Below are 20,836 nucleotides of genomic sequence, written 5' to 3' on the forward strand. Positions count from 1 at the left end.
CCATGCGAAGATTTATTATTGCACCGAACTGCACAATACACTAAGATTCGCAGACACAAAGACGAGAATGCGCAACTGTGCATTCTTGGTTCAAAAATTTGCAGTTGGGCCTTGGTAGGCTCAATCAAGGGCATAACCTACCAACGTTGTTTTTAACTAATTAAAAAATGTAAAAGTTGAACCAATAATTTTAAGAAAATATTAATAACATCTAAATTATAAAAAAAATCATAATGTGGAGCTACCTCCGTTACAGAGGTCAGAAAAGAATTAAAAAGAAAATTCCGACTGAACACTAAAATATTTTCACATTTATAGTTGTTTCTTCATTACTGCGAACAACTCAACTAAATGACAAAAAAACAATCGCAAGAAACACTAAAAACAAATTCGGAGATCTAACTAAACCTCCAGCAAAGTATAATTAACAAACAACATAATTAAGACAAAAAAATTCATCTGACACCTTTTAACTTTTAGTGAATGCATTCAATATGTGTTCAAGAGCTCTGACCAAGAACATGGGGAGGGGGAGGGGGGCAAACAAGGTCATCGCAAAAGGACATGCGATGAACAAAGAGAATATTATCCACACCACGAATGTTCTTTACTTGAAACTGTGGGTTGGGTGGGAACTGCATTAGCTTTGGGTTTAAATTTCCGTTTATGTAATGGCAATAGAGTAAAACCAGTTGAAAGAGGCTCAAAATGTCCCCAACCATTTCTATGCAAGAAAGTCAGGGGATTATTATGGGGTTTAGTTTCGGCCCTCCCTGGGAAATCAAAAAACATTGCCCCTAAATTAGCAATTCCAGATTCCCAAAGAACAACACCCCAAACAACCTCCGATAACTGCAACAATGAAACTGATCCGGTTCAAATCAAACAACAAAGGGTTCTAGAAAGCTTAGAAGCAACGAGGAAAGAGTTAGAATTAATTTCCCAAGAGTATTTTGGGCAGTTAGAAACGATAGCTGGTTTAGAAGCGATAGATTTGGACAGTAGAAAAGGGTTGACACATTTTCAAGAAGGTGGTAGATTAGGGAATGCTAAATCTCATTTTAATTTGGGGGTTTGTTACGAAACTGGAAGAGGAACTGAGATTGATTTAGAAAAAGTGATTAATTTTATTAAAATTCGTGTTAAATTTAATTAAAAGATTTCCAAATATTAATAAGGGTTATTTTATGTTCAAAGGCAGCACACCATTTTCAAATGGCTTCCAATGCAGATCATCCAATGGCACTGTATAATTTGGGGGTTTATTATTTAGAGGGACGAGGTAATCTACCTCAAGATTATGAGAAAGGTTTAAAATTAATTGATAAAGCTGCTAAACTTAATGTCCCTGAGGTAAATTGAGTTTTAAAGGGGCTCACCAGCGCTGTTGGGGGGGGGAAGACCGCCCTTAGTTCAGGGGGAAAACACAAAGCTCTTTGGCCATAAGGAATGGCGCCACCGTCGCGGTGGGCGGGTAAGCAATATGCTAACCAACAGTTTGACCCCCCCCCCTTTCACCCCAACAGCTCCGGCCAGCCCCTTTAATTAAGTGCATTTACAATTATATATGATAAATTAATGTATCATATATAGGCCATAACTCATATGGGAATTCATTATTTTGAACAAAGCCAATGGAATTTGGCTTTCCCCCTTTTGTTAGATGCAAGTTCAAAGGTCATTTATTATTATTATAATTAAAACCATGTATAAAGATTCAAATTCGCGTAGGGAAATTACAAATTTGTTTTCACGCTATAGGATAGGCAACTCCCCATCTCTGACGGTCAGGGCCGGAAATAAGAAAAATTTCTTATAGGACACGTGTCCAGCGACCCCCTATTTGACTGGAAAATTTATTGTACATTGTCCACTGGCGTGTGCATAAATAGTGTCGCATCTTCATAGTCAAGCTATCAAAACTTGGTCAAAATGTCCAGTGACCCCCTTAGTTTTTAAAATAATTATGGGACATTTTAATATTTTATTGGACAATGTCCAGTGTCCTGTGCTTATTTCCGGCCCTGCTGACGGTAGCCTATTCATATATACTTGGTTCCAACTTCGGTTGTCAGCATACACAAAGCTACTTTACATAGAGATCAAGCTTTGCGCTTGCTGACAACCGAAGCTGGAACAGAATATATTTGGAATAGAGTATAGTGTCAGTAGAGAGGGGAGTAGACTGTATCCCTCCCTCTAGGCGCGATTTTGTAAGAGGGGATACTGTACGCGCCTGGTAGAGGGGATGACACTTAGCTAAGAGATAGAAGGGTATGACGTTTGCATACGTAGAACTGACATTACTCTATTCTATCTCTTAGCTCAGTGTCATCCCCCCTACCAGGCGCGTACAGTATCACCTCTTACAAAAGCGCGCCTAGAGGGAGGGATACACAGTCTACTCCCCCCTACCAGGCGCGTACAGTATCACCTCTTACAAAAGCGCGCCTAGAGGGAGGGATACACAGTCTACTCCCCCCTCTACCGACACTGCTCTATGGTATGACGTTTGCACAGTAGAACTGACATTACTCTATAAGCTACAGTCAGAGATAGGGAGTTGCCTATCCTATAATGTGAAAACAAATTTCCTTACGCGAATTCTTTATCCATGATTAAAACTTTCCGGATGTAATTAATGAAGATTAAATTAAATTATTTTGAATTTCAGGATCCTGAAGCTCAGTATTATCTTGCCTATTGTTATAAAAATGGTTTAGGCGTTTCTGTTAACCCAGAATTAGCTGAAAAGTACTTCAAAATGGCTTCTGAATCAGGTTTTGAAGAAACAATAGGCAAATATAATTACCTCTAAACATTTTTTTTTCACTTAGTTAAAACTAATAATTTTTAATGATCGTTTTAGATGAAGAATTGCTTTCATCTCTTAAAGTTAATAATCTTCGAATCCCAAATTCAAATTCATCGTTACATTCATCTTCATCAAACCCTGAACTTAACCCCCACACAAATGACCCCCTTGAACTTAAAAACCCTCGTGAAATAGCAATTCCTCGCTACTTGGATATAATTTTGCCTAATGTTAATCCCATAGTTAATTTCAAAATAGGAGATGATTATGTTAATAACTACGAATATGAATATGATTTTAACATCGAAAATCAGACTTTGGAATTGTTACCATTCACTGATTCCTTTAACGTAAAGTTACGTAAAGTTAGTAATGTAATGATGGTACAATAATTACGAAAGACTATGTCATTATATAACACAGTTTATTTGTCAAATCATTAATTAGCTTAATTAATAACTCAAAATGTACAAAAAATAATTGAATAAACATGAATTCTTTAATTTCTTTTGTTTGAGAGAAAAAACCAAATAAAAACGTCATCAAATTTGTAGTCCTTGTTATTAATTATTAATTATTAATTTTAGAAAACACCCGCCATAGCTTCTTCTAAGAATGCTTTATAAATTGCCATAAATTTAGCAACAAATGCTTCCAAATGGAAAATGGCTTTACTACCTAATTGCAACTTATGTTCATATTCAGCAGCAATTTGGGTAATCTTGCTTTTTAATTCCCCATCACAATTTGTGACCATTTCATTCAATAAACCCTTGAATATTACGTCACAAGGGATTAAATGAGATAGAAGTTCATAGAGACGTCCTCTGACTTCAAAAAGTCTTTAAAAAATTAATGGAAAAATGTTATATTTTGACTTTTGATCAAAGTTTAGTTTTGGGAAGGGAAGTTTGAAAAATGGGCCTAAATTTAACCTTTTTGGACTTTGTTCTTGAACAATCATTCTTGCGGTTTCAGTTAAGAATAGTTCCCAATCAGGGATGGCAATTTCTTGATTGGGTACAAAGGGGTACCTTAAAAAATTAAGTCTAATTAATTAATATTCAAAAGGTTAATTTGGAATGAAAGACTAAAAAAACCACTCCTGACCTTTGAACTTTGCACGCTTCACACATCAAAATAGCTCTACGTAAATTGCGTTTGCTAGCCTCTGCAATTCTAGTTGCAAGTTCAGGGGGGATTAAAAGATTCTCTTTTTTGCATATATTTTGTAAAATTGTCGCAATCTATTTAGTGATTTTGTATAAATTGGGAGTTAAGACATTTTTTTAATTAAGTAGAGTGTAATTTACACAATCTACCTCAAAATTATTGGGTGCTGCAACTCTAATTGATAAACAACGACTTCTAATTGCCGGTATAACTTTACTGGAGGAATTGCAGCATAAAATAAGGCGACAAGTTGCTGAATATTTTTCCATAGTACGACGTAAAGCGTGTTGGGCATCTTTAGTTAGTTTATCAACTTCCATCAAAACTACCACTAATTATAAGGGCAGAAATTTAGCACACCTCCCACCTTTTATGTTAAATCAAAGCTAAATTACCCTTAAACTCTCTTTGCGAATTAGAATCCAACTGTTGGGTCTGAGCTACAGTTTTTAAAACATCTTGTATGACTACTCTGTCATAAATTCCCACATCACTGCAATAATGTATCTTTTAATTGCCATTTTGTGTCACTGCATGGGATTAGGAATGCTTTACCTTGGGTTAACTTCAATGTGGTAATTGCTAGCAATTGCGACTATTTCAATTTTGCGATTGGATGGTGTGACAAAATTGTGATGTTCAATTCTAAGTTTCTCTACACCTGGCCCATATAACTCCCTTAATACACACATTATTCTTGTTTTTTTACCAGCCCCCGATGGTCCATAAACCAAAAAATGTGGAAAGTCACCCCCTTGAACCTAAATTAATTTTATTTAAACTTATTTCCATAACTAATGCTTAAAACTTTCTCCCAAATTCATTTAGAATGAAGGACAAAAGAATGCTTCATTTAGGTTTCATACTTACAAGTTTTTTAAGTTGTGACGCTTGATTTTTGTGATAGTCCAACTTTCCTAAAGTGTTTGGCCTGTATTTATCTACCCATAAACTACCCATTTTTAAAATTAACTTCTAATTAATTATCAGAAATTTAAAAAAATCTTTAGAGTCGAACTATCCAGCGTCTTCAGCACTGTTTGAAATTCCGAAATTATTATGAAAAAGGCGGGAATTCTATTTTTATAGCAGACGATGCAACAAAGAAGGCTGAAAATAAACTTTATAAGAAAATATGGAAGCGACAGCTTTCTGCCTTTAACTATTTGAGAGTCTATGAAAAGATAAAATAGTGTGCCAATTCCCTATTGTAAAAGTTTAGGCAATTATGATTAGTCGTTCACTAATTAGTTAGACAAGTACATTGACACTTAGTGTATTTTGGTAAACATCTGCACCTGTAAATGTTTACTTCGATAATTCTATCAGGAAGCAATACACCGAAAATAATTAACGAAACAAAACATTAAACAATTAAGAAATAACACATAAACACAACCTACTATATAAGTACAATCGTCTTTTGATATTAGATATTGCCTTCAAAGAACCATGCATTTGATGATAATTTCTTTAGTGATTTCTTTGGTTAGCTACATCGATGGGATGTGCCTACTAACAATTCCGCTCGAGGACACTATAGATGATGTTAACTGTGATGTGAGATATGGGAGGACAGGTTTTATTCCTTCTCGGTCGGACTGCTCCGTCTTTTACATATGTTCAGAAGGAACGGCATTCAGATTCCAATGTGCACAAGGAACTTTGTGGAATTCCCGAATAAATGGGTAAATTCATTAACTTAAAAAGAAGCTCCGTTCAAATACTTATGAGCTTTTGTTAGGTGTGATTGGCCGAAGTACGCTGACGACTGTAGGGGAAGTTCAAACAGTTCGGTTGAACCAACTCCACCTAGCCCTAATCCGACGGAAGCTAATCCAACCCAAAGCACTGACGTGACAGAAAACACCAGTCCCAATCCTACGGACACAACTAAGAGTTCTCCAACAAGAAGCACAGACGTGACGCAATATACCGGAGGATGGACGGAGCCCACAAAATCAACAACCGAATCCCCATATACATTCTCTCCATTCACCCCAGATACAAATCACACTGAGGAATATGTCATGGTTTGCTACTTCACAAATTGGGCATGGTATCGTCAAGGTCCGGGAAAGTTCCTACCTGAAAACGTAGACCCGTACCTTTGCACCCACATCAACTACGGGTTTGCCACCTTAGATTATGAGAATTTGGTACCCAAAATCTACGATTCTTGGGCAGATTTAGACAACCACTTCTATGAAGTATGTGTTCAATTTAAGTTACATTGCAACTTGCCAGGTGTATATTAACCATTATTAATTTTCCCAAAGCGCGTCATTAAATTGAAGTCCAAGAATCCTCTATTGAAGATATTGCTGTCCTTGGGTGGATGGAACGATAGTGCGGGGGACAAGTACTCACGTTTAGTCACAGATCCTTCACACAGACGTCGATTTGTGACGGCGGCGATCGAGATCGTCAATAAGTTTGGGTTTGACGGCTTGGATTTGGACTGGGAATACCCAGGATGTTGGCAAGGTGACTGCGATCACTCAAGGCATACGGACAAAGAAAACTATGTCTTGCTTCTTGAAGAACTTCGTACGGCTTTCGACGCTCAAACGCCTCGGTTGCTTCTAACAGCAGCCGTGTCCGCTGGAAAAGCAACCATCGATACTGCCTACGATGTCCCATTGGTTAGCAAGTACTTGGACTTGATCAACGTTATGAGTTACGACTTACACGGCTCTTGGGACAAACAGACTGGCACTAATGCCCCTATGTACTACAGACCGGGTGATTTCATCCCAGAATTCAACGTCGTAAGTAATATTTGTAATTACAATACATTCCCTATCTAATAAACAACCCGTTAAAGAACTATTCCATCAACTATTGGCTGCACAAAGGAGCCGACCCTAAGAAACTTATAGTTGGGGTACCATTGTATGGTCGATCATTCACGCTAGCTGACGCCAATAACCATGGAATTAACGCGCTAACTAATGGGCCAGGGGAAGCGGGTAGAGATACTGGTGCCGGTGGTTTCCTAGCTTTTTACGAGGTATGAAATCTGAATATATTATAGAATATAGTACTGGCAACTAACTAGTACCAGTACTGGTTAAAATTCATTTAGATCTGCCGGTATGTGAAAAGAGGTGGCTGGACAAAGGAGGTCGATGAGTTCGCGGGACCTTACGCCTACAAAGGAAATCAATGGGTTGGTTACGACGATATCCCAGCTGTGACCAATAAAGCCAAATTCATCAAGAAATTAGGTTTAGGCGGGGCTATGGTTTGGTCTTTAGATCTGGATGACTTCAGAGGCGAATGCTGTAAGGAAACCAATCCGTTACTGAAGACATTAGCGAAGGAATTAAGGGGTTTTCCCGCGCCAAATGAAATGGGTTGCGAATAGCCTACTTTGACAATTGAATGTACCGATTTCTATGTAATTGTGAATAATAAAATAAAACTATATTCCATATTTGCCTCTTTTTAATATGATAATTAGTTATTTACATATTTCGGTAAACATAAGTTGTATTGTCGTAAAAACAAGTCTATTGTATGAGTTCATCTTTTTAATATAATTGGTTATTTACATATTTTGATAAAATTGTTGTTCAGTCGTAAAATCAAGAGTCTATAGTTGACACTTGGTAAATCTAACTGATAAGATAAAAAAATCATAAAAGTTCATTCTATATAAACAGGTCATTACTATCAAAAACTTCGTTGATAAAACTTAACTTAAATAGCCGTTCTTAATACTTATTCACCATTGTCATTATGGAGTTGAAAACTGCTCACGGAGTATGTTCTGACAAAGATCAATACTACTTTTCGTCACTTAAAACCATCAATCAAGAGGACTTTGATATACCATTCAGAAAGGCTCAATATGCATCCATGAAAAGATTAATTTCGTGTCTTGTTAACGAGAAATTCTTCAAGGCCACGCTCTTTTACTTAAATGACAAGGGTAAGCCACTGATGGTTACTTTGGAACCTCTTGGAAACGGCGTAACTAAGGACTTCGTGTACTACATGAACCTTCTTCAAACTCCATATATTGACGACGAACTAGGACTTGTTACTCTATTAGACCCAGAGGAATGCGGACCCACAATACTCGAGAGCAGCAATGGCGTTCTAATCCAAGTACTTGACCCAATTTCGGTGGTTCGTCGTGTATTTCAATGGAATAACTTCGACTCCAGCAAAACCGAAGCTTTTTACGACGAGATAGCTAATTCTATCCAATGCCAGACCCACCTGTATCGATTTCCACCCAAGGATCCAACATTCCAATCTACCATAATCGAGTGGGAACAAAGCTTAATCGAAGGGCATGCCACGCACCCAATGCACCGGGCACGTTACGCCAAAACACCTATGGCGCATATCCCCCCAGAAAACAACGTTTTTGATGTAACTTTAAACTTTGTGGCTGTTAAACGAAGTTCCTTGACAATCAGAGGTCCGTACGAACATACCATCAGTCAATACTTGAATAAGCTTTCTATTAAGGCAAGTAAATTGCCCACGGACAGTAACTACGTCATACTTCCGGTACACCATCTTCAATTACCGAATTTGTTTCTACATTTCCGAGAGGATATCACGCTGCTAAATTTCACGGCGCGAACTAAAGGCCAAGCGTCACTTCGAACCCTAAACCTCGATGAACTTCCCAAAATGAGTTTGAAATTGCCTTTGGGTTTAGTCACCACGTCTAGCATGCGCACCATTACCCCAATGACAGCCTTCATAGGACCTGGTTTGGCGCCTGTTTTGAAGGCGGTTATAAAAGACAACACGCGGTTGATCGTGGCAAAGGAAATTTGCAGCGTCTTTTCAAACCACACAAGTATCAACATTGCCAAACATATGGCGGTTCTTTTCAGAGAAAGTGTCGAGTCACTAAGCGAAGGACCGGATGAAATCGTTATTCCTTGCATGGCACTGACAGAATTGAGTACGCAAGGACGCCCTAGAGTTTGCGAGGTATTTCAATTGAACGACGAAGTTCAGAAGATCAAATGGTTTCAGTCATACGCTGAAGTCATCCTGGAAGTTTTAATACCGCCTCTAGTCCAACACGCTTTCGCGTTTGAATCTCACGCCCAAAATATGTTGCTTAGAATAGATAGAAATACCAAGGAAATAAATGGATTTATCGCGAGAGATTTTGGAGGTTTCAAGTGCCATCAAGATACGCTTGAAAAAACAACTGGGCTGCGAATGGAAACTCTTTATAAAGGAGTTGGTGCTGAAGCCTACAGCCTGGATTGCGTTAATGAGGTTGCTTTTCATACCCTAATTCAATGCCACCTCCATCGTTTCATAAGGGCATTGGAACTACACTATAATGATAAGGGGTGGAACATCATAAGGAAAATCTTGGCAAGGCTTAGCAACATTTTGGATAAAGACGCCCCTAACTATGGTGTACTAAATGAATGGTTAAATAACCCACAAGCAAGTCTGAAGTGTTTCATCAAAATGAAGTTAGAAACACTTGAAAGAGATTATTTGTATGAAAAAGTACCCAATGTATTGTTTAAACAAGATGGTCCAAGGGCTGGCCCATAGTACCGACAGGCCACATCATTACTACCAATAGAAAGCTCTGATAATTTAACCAACCTTACTTCAATTGAATTACTTCTGACGAAAAATAAAATTACTTCGGGTGATTTACTTCTGACGAAAGTTAACCTTACTTCAATTGACTTACTTCTAACGAAAACTAACCTTACTTCAATTGATTGACTTCCGACGAAAAGTTACCTTACGTCAATTGACTTACTTCTGACGAAAAGTAACCTTATTTCAATTGATTTACTTCTGGTAAAAACTAGCCTTACTTCAATTGATTTACTTCTGTTTAAAACTAACTTTATGTACTTCAGAAGATTTACTTCTGTTTAAAACTAACCTTATGTACTTCAATAGATTTACTTCTGGCGAAAAATACCTTATATACTTCAATAGATTTACTTCTGGTAAAAAATAACCTTATGTACTTCAATAGATTTACTTCTGGCGAAAAATAACTTTATGTACTTCAATTAACTTCTGGCAAAAAAATAACCTTATGTACTTCAATAGATTCACTTCTGGCGAAAAATAACCTTATGTACTTCAATTGATTAACTTCTGGTAAAAAATAACTTTATGTACTGCAATAGATTTACTTCTGGCGAAAAATAACCTTATGTACTTCAATTGATTAACTTCTAGTAAAACTAACCTTGTGTACTTCAATTGCTTTACTTCAGGTATAATTCATTGGGATTTGGCAAACCACATTTTAAACAACTTAAAATAACACAGCAAACCAAACAATGTTTGAATATTAGATATCAGTTCATTTAATTTGAATAAAAAAGCTACATTAAAACTCAAACCAAAGTGTCTTATTTTAATTTTTTTTTTATACAAGAGTAATTGTGAACAAACATATTAAAGAAAAAATATCCAGGTTAATGTCCATACCTGCAAAACATAGTACCATATCCTTAGAATGGTTTGTGTTTGAAATTTTCAAATCTCCTAACACACACTTTTAAAATAACTAATTAACTAGCCTTAGTACTGCTAACAAACTAAATGATCTTTCAACTTTATTAACTTACCTGGGCTTTTAATTTTTTTATTATTTAGAAGCCTAACTAACCCTTAAATCTTAGTTACCCTTGATTACCCAAATAGTTTGTGGTTTAAATTTCAAGACCTTAGTCAAAAAAACATCACTTACTTTTGAAACTCCCATTCACGATTATCTAATGGACAAACTTGACGGGTTTTGAGCCACCTTGAGATACAGTGAAAATGGAAAGCGTGCTATAATATAAAATAATTTAATTAGCTTTATTTATAACCCACTAAACTAATTATCAATTAAGAATAAGATCAAATACTAACATTACAAACACCCCAAGCAACAGTACATTCTTCACTAGTTGATGAAGCCTGATTAGCCTGGCATTCAATACACAGATCCATAATATGGTTACGGCAAATGGCGCAGTTATCCACTACGATGTCCCATGCCCATAAAGCTACGGCGTTCCACTGAAATAATATTAAAATTTAAATTTAGCATTCATGGCTGAATCATTTGACAAAAGATGTCTTGTCATCTATGTCATGGTGGAAAGATGGACATAACGTAACCAAGGCTTAGTGTATGAAGTCACAATAACGCTTTTTGAGTGTAATATTTTGATGTAATTACCTTCTTAACTTCGAAACGTTTCTTATCCCCTCTCGAAGTACTTGTAGATGTTGGTAAATCTATTTGTTCACTATCAACATCATCATCAACATCCATAGCGGCCCCACCAGCAGCAGCGGAGGCCATCTTCTTTGTTCCGAAATTTAAAGAGAACTGGAAGTAAGCACTAAGCAGTAAAAATCAAAATTATATATTATCTAGGCTAGCAAAGAGCATAAAAATAAGGAATGGGAACTGAAAGTCATTGACCCGCGAGTCTCAGCTTTTGGCCAATAGTGGAAACAAGGTTCAAGGCACATATATCGAGGAAGAAAACAGAATCAAACTTCCATTCCTTTAGTTTATATTCTTTGCTTCAAAATGCTCGGCCGTTCTGGTCAAAGTACCAAAATCACCGAAGTATGACTGAAGTTCTTCAGAACCGGATTCTTTGGTGAACCACTCCGAACGAAAGGAGTACATGAGTACAAGCAGACGAATTTCAGTGTAGCATATATTGCGTAATTTAGTTTAAAATTTAAATTAAAAGTTTTTATAAATGGTAAGGTGTAATTATAATAAAATTAAATTAACTATAAATTAAATGTTTTAAAACTTAGGACGAGAAAAAACAAGCCATAGACTTGTCTTGCTCAGCCAGCGAAAAATTTGCTAAACTATTTTATGAAACCTTTGACAAGAGCAGGCATGTAAGTATTATCATAGGTATTATTGGCGTATTTTTCAATTAAACGATTCATTTTAATTAAAACTCGCAGCTTCTCGCGAATTTATATCTAACAAATGGCAGTCTAATTTGGAATGGCGCTAGTTACCAAGGAAAGGAACAAATAGCCAAATTCTACGAATCTCTTCCAACTGGGGATGTCACTTTACATTCCATAGACTCCCAACCTGTTCTAAGTACTTAAATAATGGCAATTAGCCTTATTCCTGATCAGCGCCACCTACCCATAGCGGCGACTTTGAGAACTACTGTAAGCGGCAAGCCAATCAGATGTCGCTAAAATCTGGTGACGTCACTGACTAACACTCTCGGGTCTTACCAAAAATGACGTCACCAGATTTTATCGACATCTGATTGGCTTGCGCTTACAGTAGTTCTCAAAGTCACCGCTATGGGTAGATGGCGCTGATCAGGAATAAGGCTAATTACTTTATTAGTTTGATAATTAATTATTAATACTGTTTTTTTTAGACAGCTTTGTTCTAGGACAAACAACAATAATGGTCACAGTTAGTGGCTCCATGAACCTTAAGGGAAAATCAAATACATTTTTTACCGAAAACTTTGTATTAACTGCTGAAGGCACGGTATGGAAAATTGTTAGTGATTGTATGAGATTTCATGAACCCGTCAAATAAAATATTTTGTACTTGAAACCATTATTCAATCAATTCAATACCAAAAATTATTTCAAATTCACTTTAATTCAATTCTCAAGAGAGTTTACAAAAAAATGCTTTATAAATACAATTCCTTAATTTCTAACAAATTAAATCTTTTTAATAAGGATTACTTTCCATTCCGGCAGGAATGAGATTTATTTCTTTTATAATATGATTTTTCTTGGAAACAGTTGAAGATTTGAAACCTACAACATTTAATTTAATGAAATTAGCACCAGCCCCTGTAAAATAAAATTATTTCCAGTGCCGCGTTCAGCAGAGTCAGCGCTTTTAGCTGTGTCCTACTGAACGGATTTTGTTTTTGGACTTTGACGTCACGCTGCTCAGCGCTGAGCCAGCGCGGTCACCAAAGAAAATAGTCGGTTTTTTGGATCGCGTGACGTAAAACGCGTAGTTCTTAGCTTTGCGAAAAAACATGGAGGAATTATTACAAATAGCTCTTGCAGATTCTGGTGGGACTACCTATTTAATTGCCGTGAAACTAGCTGATCACGCGAGAATTTCAATAGATACGTTAAGTCTTTCTAATTTTAATCATTAAATTGTTCTTATTTATCTCTATAAATAGGTTTTCATACAAGTTTTGTTAAGCCTTGGTACTTTGAAGGCTTTATTGCGCTACCGTCATTTTTAAAACACCGATGACTTAGAAAAAGCGTTCAGCAAGCTATGACGTCATTATGACGACAGAGCTCACCGGTAAAAGTTTCCCAAAATCCGCTGTCTTCCTTGGTGAGCTCTGCTGAACGCAGCCCAGGTTTGTATGAAATGAACCCTGATTTAAGAAAAAATAGATAAAATTATTACCAGCTCCATTCTTATCACAATTTTCTTTGGCACGAGTTTCGGAATGATTCTGTCTTCTTAATCCATTAAGAAGTTTCAAGTTTTTCATCTTGTCGTGTTCACCTTCATCATCAGAACTTCCTTCTTTAAAATCAGAGATATTTATCTGTTTCATGCAAAGATCAATGGCTTTATCGCTGCTCATAACATCCTTATAGAGATCCATTTTATCGAAGATGCCAATGTCATTAGTAGGGTTAATTGGTTTGAAGCATTGGTCCTTGAATTGCAATTCTTCTCCAAAGATATTACCAATAACTTGAGGTACAATTGAGTAATTGGCCTTTTTTGAAGAAGAAAAGAAGCGGGTTTAAATTTAAAGTATTTAGGTTAAATAAAACAGAACAGGGTTCATACAACTTTTGGAAGGAAACAAATTTCCCTGAGATTTATGGGAGGTTTTTCCCCATATACTTCCCTGAATCTTCCAGGTTTTTCCCGTATATGGAGTATCATATGGAGCAAATGTTAACGAAGGAGGGCAGGGGGGCAAATATGACTATAACATAATCAAAGGACATCCCTGTATCTCTAATATAACCACAGTTATGAGCCTCCAAAGTATAGTGTAATGTTAATCCTATGGAGAGTATGTTTACGGACATTTTGCTTAATTACTCGGCCCCTGTTTGACGTAGCCGTAAGTTTCTAGTATGGTTGGATGGGGGATAAATTGGCCTATAACATACTCAAAGGACATCCCCGTATCTCTAACATAACCAGAGTTATGAGCCTCCAAAGTATAGTGTAATGTTAACCCTACGGAGGGGATGTTTATGAACATTTTGCTTAAATACTCGGTCCCTGTTTGACGTAGCCGTAAGTTTTTAGTATGGTTGGATGGGGGATGAATAGGACTATAACATACTCAAAGGACATCCCTGTATCTCTAATATAACCAGAGTTATGAGCCTCCAAAGTATAGTGTAATGTTAATCCTATGGAGGTTGGTATGTTTATGAACACTTTGCTTAATTACTCGGTCCCTGTTTGACGTAGCCGTAAGTTTTTAGTATGGTTGGATGGGGGGTAAATTGGACTATAACATACTCAAAGGACATCCCCGTATCTCTAATATAACCAGAGTTATGAGCCTCCAAAGTTGGGTCTAATGCTATTCCTATGGAGGGTATGTTTATGAACACTTTGCTTAATTACTCGGTCCCTGTTTGACGTAGCCGTAAGTTTTTAGTATGGTTGGATGGGGGATGAATAGGACTATAACATACTCAAAGGACATCCCCGTATCTCTAATATAACCAGAGTTATGAGCCTCCAAAGTTGGGTCTAATGCTATTCCTATGGAGGGGATGTTTATGAACATTTTGCTTAATTGCTTGGCCCCTGTTTGTCGTAGCTCTAAGTTTTTAGTATGGTTGGATGGGGGATAAATTGGACTATAACATACTCAAAGGACATCCCCGTATCTCTAATATAACCAGAGTTATGTGCCTCCAAAGTTGGGTCTAATGCTATTCCTATGGAGGGTATGTTTATGAACACTTTGCTTAATTACTCGGTCCCTGTTTGACGTAGCCGTAAGTTTTTAGTATGGTTGGATGGGGGATGAATAGGACTATAACATACTCAAAGGACATCCCTGTATCTCTAATATAACCAGAGTTATGAGCCTCCAAAGTATAGTGTAATGTTAATCCTATGGAGGTTGGTATGTTTATGAACACTTTGCTTAATTACTCGGTCCCTGTTTGACGTAGCCGTAAGTTTTTAGTATGGTTGGATGGGGGGTAAGTTGGACTATAACATACTCAAAGGACATCCCCGTATCTCTAATATAACCAGAGTTATGAGCCTCCAAAGTTGGGTCTAATGCTATTCCTATGGAGGGTATGTTTACGAACACTTTGCTTAATTACTCGGTCCCTGTTTGACGTAGCCGTAAGTTTTTAGTATGGTTGGATGGGGGATGAATAGGACTATAACATACTCAAAGGACATCCCCGTATCTCTAATATAACCAGAGTTATGAGCCTCCAAAGTTGGGTCTAATGCTATTCCTATGGAGGGGATGTTTATGAACATTTTGCTTTATTACTTGGCTCCTGTTTGTCGTAGCTCTAAGTTTTTAGTATGGTTGGATGGGGGATAAATTGGACTATAACATACTCAAAGGACATCCCCGTATCTCTAATATAACCAGAGTTATGTGCCTCCAAAGTTGGGTCTAATGCTATTCCTATGGAGGGTATGTTTATGAACACTTTGCTTAATTACTCGGTCCCTGTTTGACGTAGCCGTAAGTTTTTAGTATGGTTGGATGGGGGATGAATAGGACTATAACATACTCAAAGGACATCCCTGTATCTCTAATATAACCAGAGTTATGAGCCTCCAAAGTATAGTGTAATGTTAATCCTATGGAGGTTGGTATGTTTATGAACACTTTGCTTAATTACTCGGTCCCTGTTTGACGTAGCCGTAAGTTTTTAGTATGGTTGGATGGGGGGTAAATTGGACTATAACATACTCAAAGGACATCCCCGTATCTCTAATATAACCAGAGTTATGAGCCTCCAAAGTTGGGTCTAATGCTATTCCTATGGAGGGTATGTTTACGAACACTTTGCTTAATTACTCGGTCCCTGTTTGACGTAGCCGTAAGTTTTTAGTATGGTTGGATGGGGGATGAATAGGACTATAACATACTCAAAGGACATCCCCGTATCTCTAATATAACCAGAGTTATGAGCCTCCAAAGTTGGGTCTAATGCTATTCCTATGGAGGGGATGTTTATGAACATTTTGCTTTATTACTTGGCTCCTGTTTGTCGTAGCTCTAAGTTTTTAGTATGGTTGGATGGGGGATAAATTGGACTATAACATACTCAAAGGACATCCCCGTATCTCTAATATAACCAGAGTTATGTGCCTCCAAAGTTGGGTCTAATGCTATTCCTATGGAGGGTATGTTTATGAACACTTTGCTTAATTACTCGGTCCCTGTTTGACGTAGCCGTAAGTTTTTAGTATGGTTGGATGGGGGGTAAATTGGACTAGAACATACTCAAAGGACATCCCCGTATCTCTAATATAACCAGAGTTATGTGCCTCCAAAGTTGGGTCTAATGCTATTCCTATGGAGGGTATGTTTATGAACACTTTGCTTAATTACTCGGTCCCTGTTTGACGTAGCCGTAAGTTTTTAGTATGGTTGGATGGGGGGTAAATTGGACTAGAACATACTCAAAGGACATCCCCGTATCTCTAATATAACCAGAGTTATGTGCCTCCAAAGTTGGGTCTAATGCTATTCCTATGGAGGGTATGTTTATGAACACTTTGCTTAATTACTCGGTCCCTGTTTGACGTAGCCGTAAGTTTTTAGTATGGTTGGATGGGGGATGAATAGGACTATAACATACTCAAAGGACATCCCCGTATCTCTAATATAACCAGAGTTATGAGCCTCCAAAGTTGAGTCTAATGCTATTCCTATGGAGGGTATGTTTATGAACATTTTGCTCAATTACTCGGCCCCTGACCTGTTTGACCTGGCAAATTTCCCTGATTTCCCTGAATTTTACTAAAAATTATAAATTTCCCTGAGGTTTTTGTCAACTATTTATTTCCCTGATTATTCCAGGTTTGTATGAACCCTGTAACTGTAAAACTGCGTTAATTAAATTAAGTTACCATTTCAATGGCTAAATGAGGATTATGAGCATCACGAACGAGTCCTAAATAAATTTCATTGGCTTTAGTAACGTCTAGTAAAAGTCTAGCCATTAAAGCCTTTTGCAAATGAATCAAATAGACGACTCTGGAGATAGCGCAAACTCTGTGATTTTGAGGCAAAGGACGAATTTGCCATGACATAACATCATTCTAAATAATATGTTTATTAAATCTAATCAACTAATTTAAACTTAGCAATGATAACAATTAAATTACCAGCATTCTATTATTGTGATCTTGATTAAATGTAATTGACTCGTCATCCAGATCCAATAATTCTCTACAAAGGGTGAATAAAGATCTAACATTTTCAGGTAATTTATGTTTTGGGTGATGGTATCTTCTTTGAATGATGTCAAGAACCTAATAAAACATTTTTAGGGTTAACAACTGTAAGTAAAAGCATAAGGACATTATCTCTCTCTAAGGGCCCAAGATTCTATGTTACGGTTGAAATGTATGTATGTCCGATTTGGTCAGCCATCCGTCTCATCTCAAGTGGTATAATAATTGTATAGCCTAAACAGAGACCGAGTGCATTCGCTGCAGAGTAACCCGGCATTGAACATTTTCCCCTCCTTCAAAGATTTCTCACGACAGCTCTTCGTGATTTTTACTAAGCGCGAATTTACCTCTTGTGCCTGAGAGAGCTGGGGGGTTCTGGAAATTCCCTTTCTAATTTTTCCCCCTCAGTCCTTCCTCTCTCGCCTACCCGCCTGTTTTAGTTTGATTTCCAACCGCTTGGGAGCGTTATCTCAGAGCTCGCCTCTAGACTACGACTGGCTTAGGATATCGGTACCGTCATGGCTGATTTTGAAAATTATTTTTCTCTCCCGCGAATTTCAAGAAAAATTCGGAAGGAGCCCCTATACAAAATTTACGTCACATCTAGCAGAACTAGATGTTTTTGCTAATAGATGCAATGCGCTTGGGCCCTTAGAGAGATGATGTCCTTATGGTAAAAGGTATATCAATTCCTACTTGAGTGTCAGAAATATTTTTTAGAGTGATTTTATAATGATGAAAGAGAATATCACTAAATAAACGGCAATTGTTGAAAATTTTGGTTATAGATTCATCTTCCAAGATATTTTTTAAGCCAGAAGTGAAGGCCAATTCACCAATTTCGTAGATGTCAAATAAATAAATGCAGTTTCTTGTAGAAATCTATTAAATCATGCAATTTTTATTTTAATTAATACTCTAAAATAATAATAATAACAGGGAGCCCACTCTGAAATTTAAATTAAATTCCTTATAGGGAAAAATAGGAATTTTTTCCCGGAATTATAGGATTTTATAGGAGAAAAAAATCACGTGTTTTTATAGGAAAATATAGGACTAAAATTGCTCATATTTAATACAATTTTGGGGCTTAAACTATGTAGAAAAATCTCAAAAAAAAAAAAAAAAAATAAAAAAACTAATTGGATTTTACTTTGAAAATTCAGAAGACCTTAATTAAAATATAATATAATATATATAAAATTCTAAGCGAGCCTTTGAAGCAATTTCGGTGTCTATTCAAATGTCATATCGATAAAAAACAGCTAAATTTTGATAAATTTAATGCTAAACTATATAAATTACTTGGACTATGTCAAAAATATAGGATATTATAGGAGTACCTTTTATGAAATTATAGGATATTATAGGACTGGTTCCAAAATATAGGAATTTATAGGAATTATAGGACCGGTGGGCTCCCTGTAATAATAATAATAATAATAAGGCTCACATCCTCACATTTAATAAACAAACTTCTCCCTCACGCCCCATCTTAGCTCCTTCAATATGAACACCAATTGCAGATTCGTTACTAATAACATCAATCTAAAAAATTTGTATTTTTTAAAGTTTAACTTTAAATATCTTTCAATTATAAAAGATTAATTAACTTTACAGCATTCTTAAAATCATCATCAATAGCATTGATAATCTCATAAGAGTCAGGTAATTTAAAATTGCAAGCGGGTTTATCCAATTCTAAATCCAAGGTATTTGAACTTTCCTCTCCATTTAATCCCATGACAATCCCTTAGATACCCAGAAATAGGCATAAATTAGGCTTAAATAATATTCAACTCTTTTTTTTTTTTTTTTTTTTTTTTTTTGCTCCAACGAGGTTGACGAGCTAGGGCTTGTATAGCCTTACAGCTCCAAATATAAGTATAAGTTAGATAATGTGAGAATTCAAATGCCTAAAAATTTTTTAACTCCAGTTTTAAATTGGAGTATTGATGACTGGGAGACGAGGTCATTCGGGAGGGAATTCCAAATAGGGATGGTTCGACGGAAGAAAGAGTGTCTCAGGGGTCCTTTGTGAGAAGGGGGAAGGAATAGCTTTCGACTATTGCCGCGCGTTTGATGGAAGTGGGGAACCGAGGTGAAATAACGCTGGTTTGATTTACTAAGAACTCTATAGAGACTGACGAGGTCTAGATAGGTACGCCGCAGCGAAAGGGGGGTCCATCCCAAAGCAGATAATCTGGCAACGCGAGGAAGATGACGCAGGGACGCACAGAGCTTGGAAGCGCGACCTTGGACACTATCAAGGAGGGCAATATCTCTTTGGAAAGAGGGGTTCCATAATTGGCTTCCAAACTCCAATAATGGCCGCACATAGCAGTGATAGATACGTGTGAGAAGCTGGGGAGAGAGGTTTGGGAAATTGGCCTTAACTGTTGCAAGGAGACCGTTAGCACGACTGCATGCTTGCTAACTCAAAAAAGGGAATTAACATAATGAAAAATAGGGGAGTTTGTAATTAAACTTACATAAATTTCCTTTTTTAAAGAACAATTTCTGATTTTTTAGATCATTAATTTCCATCATTTCATCAGCATTTTCTATTTCCCCAAATGGAATAGGTGGTAACTTTATCTTTTTAATGGGATTAATCTTTTCTCTAATGATTATAGGCATTAATTTTAATTTTGGGTAACTAATTAACATTTTACTTAATTATTTATAATTAATTAATTACCTTTCAATCTTGTGTTTAGATTCTAAAATTTTAAAGTTTCTTATTTCTCTTCCATAAAATATCAAAAGACCCGCTATTGGTTTGCCTTCCGGTAAAACTTTAACTGTTATGTCAAGAATATTAGGCCTATTTTGGGCATAATTTTTGACCTAAAGATCAAATCCCTAAAACTTACCATTGTACAAAGAAACTTTGGACATTTCCCCTACTACTGATCTTACTAAACCCTCATACACTCCATCATCCGTTTTTATTACAATTTTGCTCCCAATTAAACTTGAATCATTCTTCCCGTTCATATTAATTAAATTAAATTAAATTTGCAAACTCGAACTAATTTATCTTATATTTAAAATACAGTAAACGGGCATGAAAAAACCAAAACAAACTAGTGTACAATCACAGGGTTGTTTACAGGGCTCTACATAAGGCACTAGTTAAGGTATTTGACTACTAAAATAAATCGAAATCTGGGGGTTCACTAGTCAACTTGACTTGTAAAAAAAATGTCCCAAATATTCGTAAACCACGCGTCTCAACGGTCTCACTCTCACTAGTCAGTGACTACTAAAAAAAATTGGGATAGGGGGCTCACTAGTCAGGCTGACTACTAAAAAAAATATCCTTATGTAGAGCCCTGGTTGTTTACTTTTTCTCTTTTTGTCGTCTGCTGATCAGTCTGGGAAATAGCCCACTTCCTCTGGAGGCTCTG

General features: G+C 36.7%; 7 protein-coding genes across 10 annotated transcripts; 4 read left to right on the top strand and 3 right to left on the bottom strand.

Moving 5' to 3' along the window:
• Positions 1–3,318, top strand: LOC149654047 (uncharacterized). Its single transcript, XM_089845422.1, has 7 exons — positions 1–258; positions 319–418; positions 481–1,117; positions 1,198–1,353; positions 1,594–1,677; positions 2,675–2,798; positions 2,870–3,318. The coding sequence occupies exons 1-7, from the start codon at positions 234–236 to the stop codon at positions 3,205–3,207; spliced, it is 1,464 nt and encodes a 487-aa protein (XP_089701548.1). The 5' UTR covers positions 1–233; the 3' UTR covers positions 3,208–3,318.
• Positions 3,221–5,074, bottom strand: RfC38 (replication factor C subunit RfC38). Its single transcript, XM_089845424.1, has 7 exons — positions 4,859–5,074; positions 4,544–4,749; positions 4,384–4,481; positions 4,138–4,319; positions 3,926–4,062; positions 3,751–3,849; positions 3,221–3,657 (listed from the first exon to the last, which is right to left on the bottom strand). The coding sequence occupies exons 1-7, from the start codon at positions 4,946–4,948 to the stop codon at positions 3,399–3,401; spliced, it is 1,071 nt and encodes a 356-aa protein (XP_089701550.1). The 5' UTR covers positions 4,949–5,074; the 3' UTR covers positions 3,221–3,398.
• Positions 5,075–5,181: 107 nt separating this feature from the next.
• Positions 5,182–7,423, top strand: LOC149654049 (chitinase-3-like protein 1). Of its 4 annotated transcripts, none has more exons than XM_089845416.1 (6): positions 5,182–5,398; positions 5,466–5,676; positions 5,733–6,198; positions 6,268–6,759; positions 6,816–7,001; positions 7,077–7,423. In XM_089845416.1, coding segments are annotated over exons 1-6 (1,638 nt in total). In that variant the 5' UTR covers positions 5,182–5,397; the 3' UTR covers positions 7,359–7,423. The 4 variants fall into 4 exon arrangements, with proteins under 4 accessions (XP_089701542.1, XP_089701544.1, XP_089701545.1 ...); XM_089845418.1 differs by having other exon boundaries at positions 5,482–5,676; XM_089845419.1 differs by having other exon boundaries at positions 5,202–5,272; positions 5,482–5,676.
• Positions 7,424–7,732: 309 nt separating this feature from the next.
• LOC149654050 (uncharacterized) lies at positions 7,733–9,538 on the top strand. Its single transcript, XM_089845206.1, has one exon. The coding sequence runs from the start codon at positions 7,733–7,735 to the stop codon at positions 9,536–9,538; it is 1,806 nt and encodes a 601-aa protein (XP_089701332.1).
• A 758-nt stretch (positions 9,539–10,296) lies between these two features.
• On the bottom strand, positions 10,297–11,348 carry Roc1a (Regulator of cullins 1a). The gene is made up of 4 exons (XM_089845428.1): positions 11,187–11,348; positions 10,874–11,023; positions 10,707–10,792; positions 10,297–10,444 (listed from the first exon to the last, which is right to left on the bottom strand). Exons 1-4 carry the CDS (start codon positions 11,310–11,312, stop codon positions 10,432–10,434), a joined length of 375 nt encoding a protein of 124 aa, XP_089701554.1. The 5' UTR covers positions 11,313–11,348; the 3' UTR covers positions 10,297–10,431.
• A 248-nt stretch (positions 11,349–11,596) lies between these two features.
• On the top strand, positions 11,597–12,575 carry Nxt1 (NTF2-related export protein 1). Its single transcript, XM_089845427.1, has 4 exons — positions 11,597–11,727; positions 11,786–11,875; positions 11,945–12,089; positions 12,385–12,575. The coding sequence occupies exons 1-4, from the start codon at positions 11,725–11,727 to the stop codon at positions 12,549–12,551; spliced, it is 405 nt and encodes a 134-aa protein (XP_089701553.1). The 5' UTR covers positions 11,597–11,724; the 3' UTR covers positions 12,552–12,575.
• A 23-nt stretch (positions 12,576–12,598) lies between these two features.
• On the bottom strand, positions 12,599–20,722 carry LOC149654053 (piRNA biogenesis protein EXD1). The gene is made up of 10 exons (XM_089845420.1): positions 20,300–20,722; positions 20,125–20,227; positions 19,916–20,046; positions 19,042–19,175; positions 18,885–18,971; positions 18,120–18,305; positions 17,355–17,501; positions 17,097–17,288; positions 13,404–13,725; positions 12,599–12,781 (listed from the first exon to the last, which is right to left on the bottom strand). The coding sequence occupies exons 1-10, from the start codon at positions 20,421–20,423 to the stop codon at positions 12,693–12,695; spliced, it is 1,515 nt and encodes a 504-aa protein (XP_089701546.1). The 5' UTR covers positions 20,424–20,722; the 3' UTR covers positions 12,599–12,692.
• Positions 20,723–20,836: the final 114 nt, after the last annotated feature.

This window comes from Phalangium opilio, unplaced genomic scaffold, assembly GCF_054372755.1.
Source record: "Phalangium opilio isolate 3A_F unplaced genomic scaffold, DU_Popi_V2 ptg000079l_1, whole genome shotgun sequence".
NCBI lineage: Eukaryota > Metazoa > Arthropoda > Arachnida > Opiliones > Phalangiidae > Phalangium > Phalangium opilio.

Bases quoted from the DNA above. Each gene is read 5' to 3' on its own strand.
- LOC149654047 (XM_089845422.1), top strand. From the start codon at position 234: ATGTGGAGCTACCTCCGTTACAGAG. The intron at 419-480 runs GTATAATTAACA...TTTAACTTTTAG, and splicing joins CTAACTAAACCTCCAGCAAA to TGAATGCATTCAATATGTGT. The intron at 1,354-1,593 runs GTAAATTGAGTT...TATCATATATAG, and splicing joins CTAAACTTAATGTCCCTGAG to GCCATAACTCATATGGGAAT.
- RfC38 (XM_089845424.1), bottom strand. From the start codon at position 4,948: ATGGGTAGTTTATGGGTAGATAAATACAGGCCAAACACTTTAGGAAAG. The intron at 4,320-4,383 runs GTAATTTAGCTT...CCTTATAATTAG, and splicing joins TTCGCAAAGAGAGTTTAAGG to TGGTAGTTTTGATGGAAGTT. The intron at 4,063-4,137 runs GTAGATTGTGTA...ATCACTAAATAG, and splicing joins CAGCACCCAATAATTTTGAG to ATTGCGACAATTTTACAAAA.
- LOC149654049 (XM_089845415.1), top strand. From the start codon at position 5,441: ATGCATTTGATGATAATTTCTTTAGTGATTTCTTTGGTTAGCTACATC. The intron at 5,677-5,732 runs GTAAATTCATTA...AGCTTTTGTTAG, and splicing joins TGGAATTCCCGAATAAATGG to GTGTGATTGGCCGAAGTACG. The intron at 7,002-7,076 runs GTATGAAATCTG...AAATTCATTTAG, and splicing joins GTTTCCTAGCTTTTTACGAG to ATCTGCCGGTATGTGAAAAG.
- LOC149654050 (XM_089845206.1), top strand. From the start codon at position 7,733: ATGGAGTTGAAAACTGCTCACGGAGTATGTTCTGACAAAGATCAATAC.
- Roc1a (XM_089845428.1), bottom strand. From the start codon at position 11,312: ATGGCCTCCGCTGCTGCTGGTGGGGCCGCTATGGATGTTGATGATGAT. The intron at 11,024-11,186 runs GTAATTACATCA...ATATTATTTCAG, and splicing joins AACGTTTCGAAGTTAAGAAG to TGGAACGCCGTAGCTTTATG. The intron at 10,793-10,873 runs GTTAGTATTTGA...TTTATATTATAG, and splicing joins TTGCTTGGGGTGTTTGTAAT to CACGCTTTCCATTTTCACTG.
- Nxt1 (XM_089845427.1), top strand. The intron at 11,876-11,944 runs GTAAGTATTATC...TAAAACTCGCAG, and splicing joins CCTTTGACAAGAGCAGGCAT to CTTCTCGCGAATTTATATCT. The intron at 12,090-12,384 runs GTACTTAAATAA...TGTTTTTTTTAG, and splicing joins AGACTCCCAACCTGTTCTAA to ACAGCTTTGTTCTAGGACAA.
- LOC149654053 (XM_089845420.1), bottom strand. From the start codon at position 20,423: ATGAACGGGAAGAATGATTCAAGTTTAATTGGGAGCAAAATTGTAATA. The intron at 18,972-19,041 runs GTAAAGTTAATT...CAAATTTTTTAG, and splicing joins ATGATGATTTTAAGAATGCT to ATTGATGTTATTAGTAACGA. The intron at 12,782-13,403 runs GTAATAATTTTA...TAAATGTTGTAG, and splicing joins TTGTGATAAGAATGGAGCTG to GTTTCAAATCTTCAACTGTT.